General features: G+C 42.8%; 2 protein-coding genes across 3 annotated transcripts; both read left to right on the top strand.

Moving 5' to 3' along the window:
• The first annotated feature begins 88 nt into the window (after positions 1-88).
• On the top strand, positions 89-9,440 carry malt2 (MALT paracaspase 2). The gene is made up of 17 exons (XM_084922093.1): positions 89-401; positions 852-1,006; positions 1,180-1,346; positions 2,467-2,597; positions 2,758-2,902; positions 2,984-3,171; positions 4,318-4,414; positions 4,621-4,671; positions 4,970-5,059; positions 5,149-5,352; positions 5,515-5,692; positions 5,774-5,848; positions 5,979-6,106; positions 7,624-7,773; positions 7,858-8,015; positions 8,178-8,315; positions 8,739-9,440. Exons 2-17 carry the CDS (start codon positions 870-872, stop codon positions 9,180-9,182), a joined length of 2,481 nt encoding a protein of 826 aa, XP_084778219.1. The 5' UTR covers positions 89-401; positions 852-869; the 3' UTR covers positions 9,183-9,440.
• A 595-nt stretch (positions 9,441-10,035) lies between these two features.
• safb (scaffold attachment factor B) lies at positions 10,036-17,526 on the top strand. Of its 2 annotated transcripts, none has more exons than XM_084922091.1 (21): positions 10,036-10,354; positions 10,651-10,747; positions 11,001-11,065; positions 11,150-11,365; positions 11,452-11,511; positions 11,601-11,640; positions 12,447-12,867; positions 13,253-13,296; positions 13,382-13,491; positions 13,592-13,741; positions 14,077-14,165; positions 14,390-14,439; positions 14,535-14,620; positions 14,737-14,879; positions 15,038-15,188; positions 15,328-15,524; positions 15,626-15,794; positions 16,183-16,256; positions 16,343-16,401; positions 16,487-16,541; positions 16,633-17,526. In XM_084922091.1, exons 1-21 carry the CDS (start codon positions 10,202-10,204, stop codon positions 16,751-16,753), a joined length of 2,550 nt encoding a protein of 849 aa, XP_084778217.1. In that variant the 5' UTR covers positions 10,036-10,201; the 3' UTR covers positions 16,754-17,526. The 2 variants fall into 2 exon arrangements, with proteins under 2 accessions (XP_084778217.1, XP_084778218.1); XM_084922092.1 differs by having other exon boundaries at positions 10,040-10,354; positions 15,038-15,143.
• Positions 17,527-18,391: the final 865 nt, after the last annotated feature.

Raw genomic sequence — 18,391 nt, 5'->3', positions numbered from 1 at the left:
AGTTTGTCCCATTGCTTTAATTGATATTAGGTATCCAGATGTGGCACCACTTTAGGTTGTAATGTAGAGCTGTGTTCACGGTTGGTAAGTCGGTGCTTTTCAGCCCAACCCCAAGTCAGGAAAAGCTCTGGGTCGCAGTTTGTAATAGTTATTGCGCTGATCTTTAAATACTAGCTACAGTGGTGGTGTTGCCATAAAAAACGCTTCATGCAAATGACTGCGCGCAGCAGGGGTTGCAGAAACGAGGAACCGAAATGAGAAGCGACTCATCTGGGGAACAAATCATGCAAGATTGGAAGAGTGATTGTATCACGATGCATCATCTATCTCGTTAATGTAAAAGTAACTCTGTTCCTCTTTCTATGTATCTGAGATTTGAACACCGGTTTGTTGTAAATCTGGTAAGTCCAGCGCTTATTTAACGGCTTAAAATCCCCCCAAAAACTAAAGTTTTAGTAGCGCTAAATAGCGGAAGCGGCACTTGGCGCAGCTATTAATGGACGTCTTGATAGTCTGGTATGAGTTCAACTCAGTTCAATTTCGGGGGGTTTCGTTGTTAAGTCTTCATCCTGCTTCCCGGCGGTGCTATGATCCGCGGGCGTGTGCAGTTATAGGCGGCTTTTCATAAAGTAAGAAACGGGAAAACCCGAGGCTGTGTTTACAACCCGTAGGTTAATGGCATTTCGGCTCCGTAGGCGAATAAGTAGTGCATTCATTCAACAATCAAAGCAATGTTGTAGATCACCGCTGTCAGTCACACCTCGAGGTAGAAGCGTTAGAGGAACCGCGACTGCGCAGTCACTCGGCGATTTTAGCTCCTAAAGTTTAAATTCGATGTCCTGCTTTGTTAGTAGTGAAGAATTACGAAGATGGAGGAGTGGAAAAGGAGCATCGGTACTCTCAGCGACGAAATCCTAATTAAGCTGGCAAAGATGTTGGACAACTCCACCTGTGGATGGAGGCAGCTAGCTAACGCGGTGTCCGAGCAGCCGAAATTCCGCTGCAGGTGAGACCTTGAAGGCATCACGTGAAGGTGGTAGCTTTACGCTTTATTCACAGTTTCTAAAACTTAAGCTGTGTCTCTACTGTAAGGTGTGTGGTTATGGGGGGTTATGGATCCCCCTCAAGACTGACTATGCCACCATCTGCTAACATCACACACTGCCCTGTCTCCTGCAGTGAGCGGGAGCTGACCAGCTGTTCTCTCCAGGTGCTGACTGCTGCAGGCAGCCCAGCACGCACCTTGCTGGCATTACTGGCTGAGCGTTCCTGCTCCCTGGACTTCCTGCTCCACTGCCTGAGGAAGATGGAGCACCAGGAAGCTGTGCAGTTCCTCACCACTGCAGGTAAAGGAGAAGTCACTGGGCTGTTATATATGCAAAGTCTGTTTCTTACTGCTACTGTTACCTACTGTTTCCTTATAAACAGGAGGAAGACATAGTCCTGTTTAGACCATGTAAAACACACATTCACAAGCCGCTTTATTAGGTACACCTCACTAGTACTTCCTTTTGCCTTCAAAACTACCTTAATTCTAATGACTGTGACTGTCATCTCAATCATGTGACTGTGGAGGCCATTTGACTACAGTAAACCCACTGACCCGCATTTACTAACAGGGCATACACACAAATCTATGCATAAATGAATACTGAAATACTACTATTACGAATAATAAGGCTAACCCTAACCCTGATAATTACAGACAGTTTTCCAGAACCCCATAAGCCACAAAATCCCCCAAAATACATCAACATTTAAAAATAAAATTACTTGTAAAGAAAACAGAATGCTTAATGGTAAAGTATAGGCTTTAACCTTTACATTTAAACACATTTAAATGTAAAAGATACATTCCAGTATCTCTTATCTCATCCTATCTTTAATTAAACATGACTTCTGGCTATACTGGATTCGTCACTTACAGTCCAGTTTCATAGAGTAAGTTTATCATCTGCGGCTGACAGATCACATGCTCCTTTTCCTCTACCTGTTTTCTTATTTTTCTTATACCCTGCTAGTCTTCTCATATCAAGTTTAACCTTTAGTGAGCATCTCAAGGGAAAAGTAATTCGGCACCCTCGTTATTTCAGCCAGTAATTGGAGTAATCACGCCTGTGTAACCTCTTTGGAAAGCTGCCCCTTTTCTGGCTGCCTCCTCAGACTTCAGACACCATTATTTAAGTTTCCCCAGTCGCATTTTTTCCTTCTTTTTTGCCTCGGCGATGTATGCTTCTCTCTTACAACATCACAACTCTTTCCACTTCATCTTCAGGTAAACTGTTTCCCCTATATAAAGAAATGGGGGGTGTGTCCGTATTCAGGTAGTATGCAGATTGTAAACAGCAAGCACGAGCCCACTGATTTACAATGAGTCTGATTTACTCACATATGCACAGCAGTATTGGTTGTTTTGCACGTGTCATAAATCTGATGATTTGCTCATGTTGTGTGTTTGTGTGGTAGTGGCAGAGCAGATTCAGATCACAGTGCAGCCGCAGTCCCAGGAAGCCGCACCTGGCAGCAATGTGGTATTGACCTGCAGGGCCTCTGGTCCCCCCGGACTCGGCTACCAGTGGTTCAAAGGCAAACAGGAGGTCACTGAAATTTTTGTGATTAATGGATTATAAAAAGAAGGAAAAAGATTCCTGCATGAACCCGCAGAGGCAATGAGATAGCTTGCCATCTTAATATCTTAATACAGTTTCAGCTATGAACTCTCATGCATATTGATATTTTTTTTCTTTTGTCTTATAGATTTTGGGGGAATCAGGAAATTCCTCAGAACTGGTTCTTTGCCCTTTAAGCCCCACCCACCAGGGTCACTATATCTGCAGGATAAGCCATGGAGAGAAATTTGTTTTCTCCAAGTGGGCTCAAGTTCGCTTGATCTGCTCTGCAGGTTCTTCTTCCTTCTGCTTCTCTGACGTTGTTTTAATTTATCTTTCAGCATGTGATGTAATGTTTTGGTGAATTTTCTCAGGCTGCAGCAGCAGTCTGTTTCCAGGTTCAGTGAGCGGGTTGCATATCATCCAGCGCCCGCAGTCCCAGGCAGCCTCTGAGGGGGACACTCTAGTCCTGGAGTGCACTGCAGAGGGAAACCCACCTGCACAGTATGAGTGGTACCACAACAAAGTGCCCATGCCACAACAAAAGACGAGCTCACTCAGGGTAAGTAAGCAGTAAGCTGCACAGAGCTGCTTCTCTACTGGATATGAAAACCACTGAATTATATTCACTTAAAGAGCACGGTAGATTTACATGTGACGTCATGCGCACTGGATATGATATATTCACCATTTGCGATGGAAAGATGGGCATTTTTGTGCATGTGGATATAGTTGGGATGGAAAACAACTATTTGGCAATGTGTCCTGGAGCTGTGTGGGGAATGAAATTTGTTGCAGAGAGAGTACCGTATTCACCTAAAAGCAGAAGTTATGACTCAACATCACAGATTAACTGCACAATGCTTGTAGACACATCTGTCATGTCCATCCAAGCAATTTTTTATCAACCAGATAAGGAAAATACATTTTTCCCTAGTGGCAAGTGGTTCCTGGGGGTTCACTGACTGGTCTGTGTGACCTGGGCTTTAGTAATAATTTCACGAGCAACTGATATCAACCTCCACCGGTGCTTACTGGATGGGTGGCGACTGTGTGACCTCTGTGACTGGAACCTCGTTCACTTGATCCTAAATTGGGTGGCTCAGGAGATAGAGCAAGTATTCTAGTTTATCTACTAATCGGAACGTTGCTAGTTCGATCTCTGTCTGCTCCAGTCTGCATGCCATAGTTTCTTTGGGCAAGATACTGAACCCTGAGATTCATTCCTTGGTGAGTGTTGGATAGAAAGAACATATGCGTAGGAAAAAAAGACGTCTTCTACTCAAGTAAAGTATAAATATAAGAATCAGTCCATTTAACATTTGTAAGAAAATGTCACATGTCTGCAACACCTTAATTTTTTTTTAAACTTTCACATTAAAATGCAGCTGATTGTTATATCGGTTATAGACTGTATATAAAAGATGGAGATTGGCACGTGAGCATCATTTATTGGTTTCTGGGTTCTGCTTTTTAAAACCTAAATATTTACATTTTGGCTGTCACGTGATGGCTTTTTGGTCCCCCACGAGGGATGTGAGTATCAGTAAGGATCCAAATCACTCCATGTACCGGGAGTCACTTTTGTGCCCATACTCACTTGGCAGTTACAAGTTTATAGCACTCCCACATTCATTTTCCGTCTCTGGAGGTTGTAGCTTGATGTCAGCTTGATGCTCTATGTGGCGTATGTTTTGTATCTGTGCAGATCCCATGTGTGACCACAGCACACAGAGGAGAGTACACGTGCAAGGTGTTCAATTTGTATCATGAGGTGTGGAGCAGCACGGCAACAGTCACCATCGGTGAGCCATTGTTTGTATTTTCTAAATTAGGAATGTAAACATAAATGAGAAAATTTAGTAAGCTCTTAATGTTAAAATGTTTATATATTTGCATGAAGTAAATAAGTAAAAGCACATTACAATAACTCTGACACTTCACATTTGTATAGTTACAAAATCGCAGTACCGTGCTGTGGTAACTGTTCTTGTTTTCGACTTTCATGCAGGCCCCAGTTCTGTCACTGACGCCTCCTGGGTACAGGTTGACCGCGGTCTAGGTACTCTTTAATTTCTGGTAGAATATTTAGAGGAACTACCATAGTATTGTAATTCCTATGTCCTGTCTGACTTTGATTCCTCTTTTTAAATATAACAAGTAATTAAAAAGTGGTATTTATAGATAGTGTGCATGTGTATTCTGTAACCAAAAACAGCTACTGATAGCTGTGGTTAATTGGGTTAATGTGAAGTACACAGTAAGTCTGGTTACCATGCTTTACAGAAGTGAAAACGAGATGTTAAACAAACTGTTAGTTATCAGATAACACAGCATGTTTTTTCTTTTGGTGTTCTCAGAGTCACAGGAAGTCCACAAAACCTACAGAGCAGGAATACATCCGCTTCAACAGATAGCCAGTTCGTCCCCATCTGCCAAGGACGTTTATGGTGAATTTACGCGAGCAAACAGACAAATACCGAGTCTTACTTTTGTCGATTTGTGGGTGTTTCACTGCTCATTCTCTTCCTGTCCACAGCCACAGACAAAGTCGCTCTTCTGATTGGTAACATGAACTACATTTACCACACGCAGCTGTGTGCTCCCATTTCTGACGTCCACGAGTTGACCAACCTTCTTCGACAGTTGGACTTCAAGGTGGTTTCCTTGCTCGACCTCAACTGGCAGGAGATGCACAGCGCTGTTACTGAGTTCCTGTTGCTGCTTGACAAAGGAGTCTACGGTACGTCTGCTGCATACGTCTGTCCACTTTGAGCGACTGTACGGCGCTTTACTGATAAAATAAATGCAGCACTGTGTTTGTAAAATCTACTTTTAATTAAAAAAAAAAAAGAAAAATACAACTAGGATAAATAATTGCATCTGTTTTTCTTTACTTCTGAAGGTTTGCTATATTTTGCTGGTCATGGCTATGAGAACTATGGAAACAGCTTCATGGTTCCCATTGACGCGCCGGTCTCCTACACATCAGAGCACTGCTTGTGTGTACAGAATATACTCACAAAGATGCAGGAGAAGAAGACCGGTCTTAATGTATTCCTGCTGGACATGTGTCGCAAAAGGTATGTTTTGTTTTGTTTTTATTTAATGACATTATAATTAGAGCAGACCCTCTGAATCTGTTCGTGCGTTTTCTTTTTCAGAAACCCACACGATGATGTCATCGTGCAGCCTGGACTGCTGAAGGTCACAGCAAATATAGTGTTTGGTTATGCCACGTAAGTTCCCAGTCCTAAATGCGGTTCAGTTTTGAATTTCTTTAGTATCGGGTGTTGTTTTCTAGCACTTATTGTGTATTTCTACTTCAGGCTACAAGGTCAAACTCATGTGAAAGTTGCTGTCTTTTAGATGCGTAGACGCTGAAGCGTATGAGGTGAAGAGGGAAGACGTGTCAAATGGCATCTTCATAAGCTTCCTCAAACGGCGAGTTTGTGAAGACGAGAAGGTCACCGTTATGCTCGACAGAGTGGCTGAAGGTAGAGCGCTCAACAATCTGTCGGAAAAAAAATGTAAAAAAATGTAAAAAACATATCTGATTTCAGTTTGGCTTCACGTTCAGAGTAGACTGCTCTGGCAGTGCCGCACTGCTCCCGGAGATTTTCTTAAGTCCTTAGGACAAGACTCAGCTGCACACCTGCACCTAAAGGATAAAGGTCACTCTTTCGAGGATGCCAGTGTTCACATTTTGGAACTCAAAGACAGAAGATTTGAAAGAGGAGTAAAAGGGGCCATCTGTGTCCACTGTGAATAACAATCATCGAACAGAGTGGCTGGGTACTGACACCAGCTGTTGGCCACCTACAGTGCAGTCTTGAGATCCTTTGCAAGCTCCCCCAAAATATTGCGTCAGTTTACTATAATAGGTCACATGATAGGATGAGGCAAGGTGTCACTGACACATGTCTTGGCTAATGTGATAAAGCGCAATTAATAGTGGGTCAACGACCCTTTTAAGGGATAACCCCCAACAGGGTTTAAACACCTCCGACTCCGACAGTTTTAGAAGTGAAGATGTCTCTTGGATGCGCCGTGAAACGTCTTCACAAAACTTACAGAAGTCCATTCGCTTTTCTTTTCAAGTTATTTCAACTGTGAAAACAGTTCAACATCCTTCATTTTGCAGGAATTCTGCAAAGTCGTGTGAGGAGTGAGAAATGATTATTCCTGACACTTACTGAAATGCTGGGATAAATTTGCATATCCATCTCCTACTTTGTGAGCATCAACAACAAACTGATTCCTTTTGTTTTTGGCACGATGCTCGAACCCTTGGTGAAGCTTTGTAATGTGTGTAAACTGTGAGCACTGTTATTAAAGCCACTTTTATGTTTTTAAAATGCATGTGACCCGGAAATGGCTCATAGAACGAAGGTAAATTTTTCATGGCTTCATTGTAATCTATCAAAGTTATTGGAGGAAGAAAAGCTGATTCCAGGGGGGTCAGTGGGGAGATACTCACTGATTTTTCATGTAAGTACTTATCATGCGTGTTGACTCATTGGCAACATTTACCAGACTTAGATGGATTGAGTCAAGGTGTAGCAATATGCCAACGTGGATATGAAGAGAAACCTGAAAGCCCACTAAATGCTGTTTAACAAGGAGGATGTTGCAGGTCTGGTCATATCCCACTTATACATGCTGTAGCATGAAAAAACTGAGAACTCTTTGGGGTAACCCACGCTGAATGGTGCAAACTATAGCTGCAAACTGAGTGCATCATTTCTATTTTAAATATCTTTACAATTATTTGTTGATTTTATGGCCTGTTTAGTCTTATGACAGATTTAAGATCTAGTGGCACAGCCTGCAAGAAAAACTATTAAATTGATTTCTTCCAGTTATTTAAAGCTATAAGATCATCTATGACACTTTTTAAAATGCATATTAGTCCTATTATTAAAGTGTTTTAAACTAAAATAATGTCCTGCAACAGAAAAATAGACACGTCACATCTGTGCTCCCAATATTAAAGCTTGGTTTTTCTTCTCAGACATGGGTCGCTGTGTAATCACACGAGGGCGGCAGGCACTGGAGCTCCGCAGTAATCTCTCTGAAAGACGCTCCCTCACTGACAGGATACAGGTTTCTGAGTGTTCTGCATCCTCTTCAGCTCGAAACCTGCAGTGGGCTATTGCACATGGTAAAAAAAAAGTATTAACTGAAATGATGAAATATTTCAAAAGGCACATTTCTACTCGTATTTATTTATTTATTTATTTCACAGTTCTCCCTGAAAGCCGTTACCTCCAGTTTGACTGTGGAGTGAAGGTTCAGCTTGGATTTGCTGCAGAATTCTCCAACGTCATGGTCATCTACACTCGGATACTTGACAAACCCGATGAAATAGTCTCCTGCTCGGCTCAGCTTACCGATTTCCCTGAGGTGTGTGACACATTATTTCACTTAGATTTAAAAAGCTTGTGATTCAATACAGAACAGACAAAATTTTACCCAGGACTAAATTTGCTGCTGCAGCTCCTTAAAGCACAAGCATCTAATTGAAAATGCACTGAGCTTTACAGAGTTTTCGTATCACTTTTGCAGGATGTGGACATTGATTTGAAGAAGAGCAATCAGGAGTCTCTACTGGAAGCTGGCTGTTTATTATTGATAAAAGAGGAGCTTCCTTCACCAGAAGCCCACAGTCTCTACACGCACATCCGCAGCCTGCAGAGACTCAAGGTCTGTCATTTTTCCCTATTTTTACAATAAGTTCTTCTATTTATGACCTCAGAGCAGTCGTTTCCAATGCCAAGCCTGCTGCAGCTCACTTAAAAAACAGGAAATCCCGTCAAAGGGTCAAAGTAATGAGTAATGTCACAAAGTAACCTCCTCTTATTACCAGTTTTAATGTAGTTTTTATAGAAATAAATACATTTATATAAATATGTGAATAGATAAGTTTAAACAGAATTTTTGTTTTGCTGTGGCCCCCAGGGGGCCTCGACCCACACTTTGGGAATCACTGCCTTAAAGAAACTTTAAAAAAATTATATATGCCATCTAAAGGCAGTTTAATCATATACATTGAAGACTGAAGCCGATACTTTTTCATAACTGCTAAAAAAAAACCAAAATAAATTGTGCTTTTTACTGTCTTTATAGAGGGAGCTCACATTCACAATATGCCTTCATTACACCTACTCCAACATGGATGAGGAAGTACAAGAAAGGCAGCAAGTAACAGTCGGCAAACCACTGGTCTCCAAACTCAATCTCCACGAACCCCGAGCAGCTCACGTCAGCTCTGCCTCCTCGTCCTTCAGCCTCGACTCTTTTAACGTTCCCGGATGCTCCTCCTTTGGTGAAGACTTGTCCCTGACTGGTACAGCCTCAAACACATGGTCACATCATGCACAAAGTGCCAGTGTGTCTTTCACCGGTGGCTCCCCGACATCACCCAGGAGTGCCAATGTGCCAGAGGAGACTGACAGTCCTGAAATACTAGATAACCCTCGACCTCTTGTTGTCAGCAAAAGTTTGCCCCACAGTAAAGTAAATGACTCAAACTACAAGTTCAGTGACATGTACAATTTTCATTCTTTCTGAGACTGAGATTCAGCCTTTACCCACTAATAAATCGGCAGTACAAAATCATGAATGTGTGGAAAGCTTGACAGACAAGTCCTGTTAATATGGCATTTCTTTAAATTCGGCCCGGACTGTATGGGGGCCGTTTAAGCTCTGATCTTTGTTTTAACTATGCATTAAGTTGTGTAATGTTTTTTTTTTTTTATTATGGATTTGTAACAATGTTATGCAACCCAAAGACTGCCTTCAAAACAGGAGAATAAAGCATAAACTTTATACCTTTAACCTTTTTGTAACATGCATTAGAAAAAAATGTATGAAGACAGTAAGACAGTGGTGAGGTGCAGCTGGAGGGACATATGGGTTTAAGTTGGGGGTGGGATTACATCTGAGATCATTCTTGCTTGCAGAGATGGACTATGACGTTCAAAGATGACACGAATAGGAAGAAGGTGGAAGATGGCCTGGAGAGGTGCAAGTATGCACTGGAGAGAAAAGGAATAAAAGTCAGCAGTGTGTGAATGAGAGGGAGACAGGTGTAACAGTGAAGGAGGAAGAGTTTTAATACTTGGGGTCAACCATCCAAAGCAGCGGACAGTGCACAAGACATGTGAAAAAGAGTGCAGGTAGGGTGGAGCGAGTGGATATGGTTGGTGTAACAGAGGAGGATGTAAGAGGTAGGGTAGGAAGGATGAAGATGATGGGAGCAGAAAAGAAGAACTCCTAACTAAAATAGCGGTCTGTGTGCTTTTATCGTGTTTTAACGCTTGCATAAATAACAGCAGCTGCTTACTTTACTATACTCTGCGCTCTCCCGGCCATCAGATCCTTGTTGCTGGTTGGTGCCAGTCGCCGCACTATCGCTGCACTGCGCCTGCGCTGTGTCGTCACCACCTTTGCTTGCAGCATCCGCCATTTTGCAGTAGTTTAGTAATCCCGCTGCTTCCATTCGTTGTACGGCGCCAGTAAACACGGCTCTTGGAAGGAATATTATTATTACTATTGCAAGCTGAAGAGATATTTTCCCGTGTCTTGCGATGGCTGACCCATCAGCAGATGTGGAGGTGCCGGATGGTGCAGAAGTGCGCAAACTGTCGGAGCTGCGGGTCATAGACCTGAAGGCCGAGCTGAAGAAACGAAACCTGGACACGACGGGCGTGAAGAGCGTGCTATCAGAGCGTCTTAAAAAGGTCTGAATTTTACAGTCCCTTAAGCAGCCAGTCGCTGAATAACAATGCTTAAAATGCACAGAAAGGCCTGCATTATAGAAGTTTAGTTTGACGCTCACACAGCCGCAAAATTTCGAGCGTACTACGCTACGAGGCCGTTGACCCTAAATGTATGCTAAGTGCTAGCATACGCTTGTACCAAATAACTCGCTAATGCCGCTAATTTGCGTGCATTCACCTATTTGACATGTTTTTATTTCAACTGTTGCTTAAATGTACAATCTGTAAAGCGTTTTTGCCGTGCTCTTGACAAACAGGCAATCGAGGAGGAGGGTGGGAATCCCGACGAGATTATCGTCGCTCCGGAGTTGACCACCAAAAAGGCCAACGTCACACCTAAACGCGCTGCCAGAGGTAAGATTTGCAGCAAGCTCTTAAAACAGCATGTTTTCCGTTTGTTTCTGTGTCCGAGAGGCTTCTGCAAGGCAGGTGACACGTAATATGTCATGTCGTTGTATTTCGTGCTTGTGCAGCATTCGTGAACAATTACGGTATTTCGTTATAAAAGAAGAGTATAGCAAGAGCAAGGATAACAGAATATGCGTGGGAGAGATTTAGACACCTGTCAAAATCAGGCGAAGATTAAACTAAAGTGTATTTTCTTTAGATACCAAGCAGGAGAACGATGAACCGGAGGATGGCACTATGGAGGAGGATTCCCGCGATGGCCATGTAAGTTTATTGATAGGATTATCTTGCTTTTCCTCCAGTTTGGATGCTACGGCTGACGTATTAAAAACGTCTTTGTCTCATCAGGAGGATAATCAGGAGGATGAGCATGAACATGAGAACATGCAGGACATGGACATCCTTGACATGAACATTCTGGATGAGACTGACAATGACAACGGAATACCGGCAGAAGATGACGAGTATGGAAGCGAGAACTTTTACAGAGAGGACGACTCGGGGATGAATGAAGAAAATGACTACAGGGCACTCGAGTCAGAAGAAGACACGAGAGGTCCAGAGGTGAGAGATAATACTAGAAACCTGTCTGCTAAATCTTTACTTGTAACTCTGTTTTAATGTTAGTTTATTTGAATATATTTTAACAGATGGATGAATTTGAGATGCTGGATAAGGATGAAGATGCAACATTTTCAGCAGCCAATGTGGTAGGTTTACTGACAAGTATTTCTTACACCTGCAGAGCCTGTTAAAACACGATAACGTTTTGAACGAGACATAATTTTCTGTGTTAAAGGCTCAGGATCCAGAGGCTGACGACACAAAAGAAGAAACAGGTACTGTAAAAAAAATTGGCTCATCATAAGGTTGAGGTGTAGATGTGCAGTGTTAAGCTTGAAAATGCAAACACTTTGTTTAGTTTCAACCAACAAGAGAGACTGGAAGCCCAAAGGGAATTGCTGACTTGGTGTTGAAATTTGTTTAGCCACATATGATCTTTTCTTTGTTCATTTGTAAATATCGGTCAAGTTACCATATATCTTCTCACACACTCACGTGACTGTGGTTAACAAGTTGATTCACACTGCCAGCAATTCAGTTTCAAGGTGAGGGAGGTTTAAGCTGTGCAGGTGATTGTAGTGTTTCTAGGTTGCCACGTGAAGGTCAAGGCAAAGAAGATGCATCAAGATTTGTCAACTCTTACGACTTTTTAAAGACGGTGAATCATAAATCAGCTGGATAAGAAACTGCTGGACTTGAGCTGAAGGTCTGCTTACTACCAATGGACGCTGGAAAAGTCTCAAAGGCTGAAAGAAGATGGAGTTCAGCGAGCCTCCAGTGTACTGCTGATGTTGTGGCTCTCTTCAGCACTCTACTCTTTGTCTGTCTTGGATCAGGTGAAAAGAGTGAAGTGGTTGAGCTTGAGAAATGAGTTTAGCCCCTTTAGTTGCTCGGTTGTCCCAACAGCCTTTGGGCCCTTTTCCAGTCTCTCTTTAGGGTCATCGTTTTAATACATAGTTCTAAGAGCACAGGCCAGTGGTCATGACGTTCCTAATCCAGGCCTTGCCAGTTCCTCGTTAACCATTGATGTGTTTCAGAAGTGATTAAACTATGTGCCATTCTATTCCTGTTAAATCCGTAGAAAATGACAAAGTAGCCGGGTCTTGTTTATCTGAGCCGCATAACGAAGATCAACACCACGAGACGAGCCCTGAAGAAGACCAAGGAGCCACCGTCGGAGGGGAAGAAAGTGTGTCCGACACAGGTGCCCAGTCCAACGTGACTGCCGCTGGAGATGCGGAGGGCAGCGGGGATGTTGTGGGGACTGATCCCAAAGAGGTTGGGGAGGAACAGAACGCCCCAGAAGAGACACTTGACGGTGAAAACAAAATGTCGCAGGCTGTTAGTGTAAGCAAACAGGGCGGCGAGGTTGAAACTGTTGATTCAGAAACGGGGGCTAAGAAGGTTGAGGAGGATGAGAAGACAGAAGAGAAAGCTGCTGCGGATTCAGCCTCGACACTGAAAGAGTCCTCTTCTGTAGAGGGCGATGATCAGAAAAAGAGGTTTGTTGCTTTCTGTATACTAGAAACCAAAAATGGTTATCTCTGTTGCTTTGGCCCCTTTGTGCTAGCAAAATTTGGATGCTCTTTTGGAGGTAAAAACGTTTTGTACATTTGTTTTGTTTTGTTTCCCCCATTTTTCATTCCTTGCACTCACCTGTCCCACTTTATTATCCATTAAAAACCTAACTATTCGGATTGCCAGAGGATATAACTCCATTTATTCGCCAGTACATCACTGCACTATGGTACATGTTGGGTTGATCGCTGTAGGCAATGAGAGATGCTATATAACAGAAATACAAACATGTGTGCCAGAAGATCGTGGATGTCCTCGCCAACATCCTCACCGTTGTAGGTTGATGGCTTTTTTCCCCTTCTTCTCTAGCTCTGAGGAGAAAGATGGCAAGACCGAGTCGAAGGATGAAAAGGGTGAGTAAATCAAATGGCTTCTTTGTCTTGGTGGTCTTGTTTTCAGTGGCTGTGTGCTCATTAATTTTATGGTGCACATGTGTAGGTGCTGGAGCTGGGGCCGCAGCAAGCAGCAGCAGGAATCTGTGGGTCAGTGGTCTCTCTTCCACTACCAGAGCGACTGATCTGAAGACGCTTTTCAGCAAATATGGCAAGGTTAGTCGATTGAAAACGGTCTCTCACCAGTGTCGCCAGACACTTACTTTCTGCATGGACGCAACAGGAAATATTTATGGGCTTTATAAATGTCCTGCAGGTTGTCGGAGCTAAGGTGGTGACCAATGCCAAAAGTCCCGGGGCTCGCTGCTACGGGTTTGTCACCATGTCATCCACAGAGGAAGCAACCAAGTGTATCAGCCACCTTCACAGGACCGAGTTGCATGGCAGGATGATCTCTGTGGAGCGGGTGAGTGTGGGGAGAAGGACGGCTGATTTTAGTATTTATTCTACAGTAACTAACATTTCATCTGACAGTCTGATCATTTGGAAGCAGCAGTCTATTTTCTGTTTAGTTGTATTGCAATGCCTAAAACTTTGTTAAACTGATGGTTGTATTCAGATCAAAGTGTTAGCTCTAAATAAAAAAACATGCAGTAAATAAAATGGTTAGAAATGGCAAAGATTAGAAATGATCTGAAGTAATTAGAAAGCTATAGAGAAGGCAGTAGTATTTGTTTCTTTAAACACACTGATGTTGAGCTTGGTCTTGTGAATAAACGTGTTCCCGTTTAAACATTGCAGGCTAAAAATGAACCTGCAGGGAAGAAGCCAGCTGACAAGAACGACCCCAAGAGGTCTAGCACTGACAGGAGACACTCCACTGACTCCAAGTAAGACTGCCAGACTGTTTACTTGTGTTTGAGTGATATCGCTAAAAGTGCCTCTTCTGCTGGGAAAATTTGGCCCAGTGAGGTTTTAAATATCACAGGTGTATTTATATTTTTAGCATGCCATGTGTCTGGGTAGTTTGTCAGACATTTAGCCCTTTGTATGAACCAAGATAAGGATCAGGTTAACTGTTCAATGATTTCTGACAATATGGATGTTTCTGCAGGTCTGATGGAAAGGATGAGAAGTCTGAGGGAGAAGGAAAAGATGGCAAAGGTGTGAGATGTGTTAGAATTTCCACCTGGACATGATTTAAAAAAGAAAACCCCTTTATTACATACTTGACATTAATAATTTTGATTGTTTGACAGGACGAAATGAGAGGACTGTAGTTATGGACAAGTCCAAGGGAGAGCCTGTTATCAGTGTCAAAACCAAAAGCAAAAGCAAGGAGAGGGTAAGTAATGATTAATGACCCTGTAACTGCCATCTCCCTCTTAATCAGTGTTGTTTTGTTGATGCATGAAGTGGTTAGATCATGCCCGTCTTCACACTCTTCTGCTCTTTCTTCAGAGCACCAAGAGTCGGGACCGAACTTCTTCGAGTAAGGAGAGGAAAGACATCTTGTCATTTGATCAGATTAAGGAGCAAAGGGAGAGGGAGAGACAAAGGCAGAGGGAGAGGGAGATCAGGGAGGTCGAGAGACGCAGATTCACGTAAGGATCATGAATACAGAAATAACACTTAGCCCATCATGGAGCTTAACAATACACAATGTATTCATAAAGACACTTATATATATTAGCAGTTAGGTGAGGTTTTGAGGTTTTGATCGGATAATAAATAGCAGCTGATCTTTGCTGTTTTCATTCAGTGACCGCAATCGGGAATTCCGACCTGACCGAGAGCGTGAGCGCATCCGTCTCTTCCGAGAGAGGGAGGAGCGAAACCACTTGATGAGGAAGAGACACTGGTTGGAGGTACCGTCACATGACTCCTCTCTGCCTCCAAATATGCGTCCTTTGGTACAACTCTCAATCCGATGCACTCTGCACATAATCACTACATTTGCTTTCATTCCTCCCATATAAACACTTCTCACCTTAATCCCTGTTAGTTCTAAAAATGTATGAATTAACTGTAATCAAATGATTTCATTTGCAGGCTGAGAAGCAGCGCCTCGACGCAGATCGCATGGAGCGTCAGTTCCTGGAGCGTGAAAGGCTACGCATTGAGTACGAAAGGCGGCGAGAGCAGGAAAGGATCCTCAGGGAGCGCGAGGAGCTGAGACGGCAGCAGGAGCAGCTGCGCTATGAACAGGAGCGGCGCCCCGTTAAGAGGCCTTACGACATGGACGGCAGGTACAGTGACGTGTGTGTGACACTGATGCATGCTGCGTTTATCTGCTGGATACAGCTCTGCTCACTGGTCGATCCTCGTGGTCTTTCTGGTTCCTTTTTAGGAAAGATGACTGGCCTGATAAGCGTATGGCCATGGATGACCGTTACGGCCGCTCAGACTTCGGTCGCTATCAGGATTTTGATCACAGAGAAAGGGGACGTTACCAAGACGACATGATGATGGACAGGCGGGACAACACCCGTAATATGGGTGCTGACAGAGATGGTCAGGTAAGAACCCTGCATCCTCCCCCCAGATATTATTCTGTTAGGAAAAGAAACGCCATGAGTTACAAAAACCACAAATATTTATTGTTGGCACCACACTGACTCCTAAATTCTGCATGTTGAAGTCTAGATGTGGAACATGCACACCGGCAAAGCCACTTAAGTTAAATAAAACACAGTTGGGCTGAGCACTGCAGCTTCACAAGCTTGGCGTGTGGATATCAAACACGAGTGCTCTTTAAAGTGAGCTCCCACAGTATTGATATGTTGTTGTGGTTCAGAGCTTTAACTAACAGCAAAAGCCACTAAACGCTGAACTTTTAGTGTGTAGAATATGTAGCGTCTGCATGTGAGAATATGAAAATTTCAGCTGTCTTGTGTCCTTTTGTAGCACTTCTCAGAAAGACACAGCAGAGACGGAAGAGACTCCTGGGGTGGAGGCTATGACAAGCGCATGAATCCCAGGTGAATATCACTCTATGTTGGCTTCTTTTCAAGCGCAATAAGCAACTTTTATAGTCCACTAATGTCGTTTTCCTGTCTTTTATTAGGGAGGGCGGTCGTGACTGGGATTCTAACCGTAAGATGGATGGAGACAGACCCTGGCAAGGTAGGTCAACCTGCACTTTTAGGTATTAGCTATAAAAGCACTGCTGTCTTAACTTGGATCTTTCTTCTTCTTTTTTAAATTCCAGGTCGGGATGGAGCCATTCCAGGACAGAGCCATATGGCTCGGGGAGGAATGGCTGGGTGAGTAGCTTCTGCATTCAGTCTTGTTTTGTTTGCAGCTAGCCTTGCTGGTTTCACAACAGAGCTGATGTCGGTGCGTCTTTGATTTCAGAGGCCGTGGTGGCTACATGAACACGGGAACATCTCAGTCTCTCTCCGGAGCGCTTAACAGACAGAACCAGCTGATGCAGGGCAGCGGGCTGCAGGGCGGAGCTTTCGGTCGCCGTTACTGATGCCTGTCTGGAGACAGTTGTGTAATGATGTGGTTATGTTGTTTTTGTAAAAAAAAAAAAAAAAAGAAGAAGAAAAGAGAAAAAATCATTTTTTTAAAATCAGGATTATTTTTTTTCCTTTTTTGGCACAATTCCCATCGATTTTCGATGGAAGTGTGTTTATCCTTTTGTGATACAGTGATAGTGTATTTATCATACAGCCCTACCTTGTTTGTACATCACAGCTGTTATGCATTCGCAAGTTGGCATGAGTGTGTGTGTGCGTGCGTGTAAAATAAATTCAGATGTTTATTAAACCCTTTTCAGACATGTGATATGTAATATTGCTGGCTTCAATAATACATGGATGTTTCTAGGTTTGACCTAGACAGATTTCCACATTTTAATTTTTTGTCTTTTAAGGACGAGTGATCAGGATGCTGATACGTTGTTGCTGTCAGTTTAATGAAGAAGAGCGCATGTCTGAAAGAGGCTTTAGACGCCTGAGTTCATGGACCTAACCTCAAGCCTTTCTGTATCCAAGCCCTTAGGTTTTTTTTTCTTCTTGTTGTTGTTTTGTTTTTTGATGAAACTTTATTGAAAATAATTTGAGAGTTTCAGGTTCTCGTCATTTTTAAAAAGATGCTCAGTGAAAGTTTCTTGCAGATGAAAGCGTTTTAAAATTAAATGTCACACTTTGATTCTCCTTGCTTGTAACGTTTTTGTTTTTCTAGTTTTCCTTTTAGACTTGTGAAAAATTCTAGAATTAAATGTGTGGTCGTGATTCAAATGTCTTTCTAGTTTTGTGGATGTTTTTAAAACATTTTCTGCGCCGCTCGGTGGCACAGAAGCTCGGGCCACGGGTATAAAACTGCACAATGCACATGCGCATTGTTTTTGTCAGATTTTTAAAGATATTGTGGCATCGGTGGTACTCGCTTATTTAGCTTTTGCAAATAAAATTGCACCAACAGTTACTGGACATGGCAGTGAAAATGTCCTGTCCTAGTTTATGAAACAGTCCTCGTGGCTCTCAGAAATGAAGCGGTATGAGGCCTGATTATTATTAAAGAAGTTTATGAATGGAAATTAATACAGATATGTGGTCAGAAAAATTATGTCATAAAACAAGCTCTGACGCCCGGCTAAAATGTGCATTTCCCAACTTGTTAGGTGAAACCTGTCGACCTGAGCAATCAGAAGTTTTCAGAGCAGCACTGTACGCTTTGCAATCATTTTAGCCACCACCAAGTAGGAGGACACTCAGGTCTGAGTAACTGGGTCCTTCGCTAGCAAACAGAACAGTTTTACTGTTGAAATTAATTATTTTTACAGGAGGAAATCCAAGTTTTTGGCTGTTTTATTATTGACTGGATTCATACATATAACCTAAATGGATAGTGGTATAAATCATAAACTATCAATTCAATTCAATTTTATTTATACAGCGCCAAATCACAACAACAGTCGCCTCAAGGCGCTTTATATTGTACAGTAGACCCTACAATAATACATACAGATATAAACCCAACAATCATATGATCCCCTATGAGCAAGCACTTTGGCGACAGTGGGAAGGAAAAACTCCCTTTTAACAGGAAGAAACCTCCTGCAGAACCAGACTCAGGGAGGGGCGGGGCCATCTGCTGCAACCGGTTG

Source organism: Perissodus microlepis, chromosome 23 (genome assembly GCF_051167445.1).
Source record: "Perissodus microlepis isolate ML-2025 ecotype Zambia chromosome 23, ASM5116744v1, whole genome shotgun sequence".
Lineage (NCBI taxonomy): Eukaryota > Metazoa > Chordata > Actinopteri > Cichliformes > Cichlidae > Perissodus > Perissodus microlepis.
This window is presented reverse-complemented; position numbering and strand designations above follow the sequence as displayed.

Excerpts from the sequence above, each read along its gene's own strand:
- malt2 (XM_084922093.1), top strand. The coding sequence starts at position 870 with ATGGAGGAGTGGAAAAGGAGCATCGGTACTCTCAGCGACGAAATCCTA. Across the intron at positions 3,172-4,317 it reads AAAAGACGAGCTCACTCAGG|ATCCCATGTGTGACCACAGC; the intron begins GTAAGTAAGCAG and ends GTATCTGTGCAG. Across the intron at positions 7,774-7,857 it reads GCAGTGGGCTATTGCACATG|TTCTCCCTGAAAGCCGTTAC; the intron begins GTAAAAAAAAAG and ends TTTATTTCACAG.
- safb (XM_084922091.1), top strand. The coding sequence starts at position 10,202 with ATGGCTGACCCATCAGCAGATGTGGAGGTGCCGGATGGTGCAGAAGTG. Across the intron at positions 11,641-12,446 it reads CGACACAAAAGAAGAAACAG|AAAATGACAAAGTAGCCGGG; the intron begins GTACTGTAAAAA and ends TTAAATCCGTAG. Across the intron at positions 16,542-16,632 it reads GCTCGGGGAGGAATGGCTGG|AGGCCGTGGTGGCTACATGA; the intron begins GTGAGTAGCTTC and ends CTTTGATTTCAG.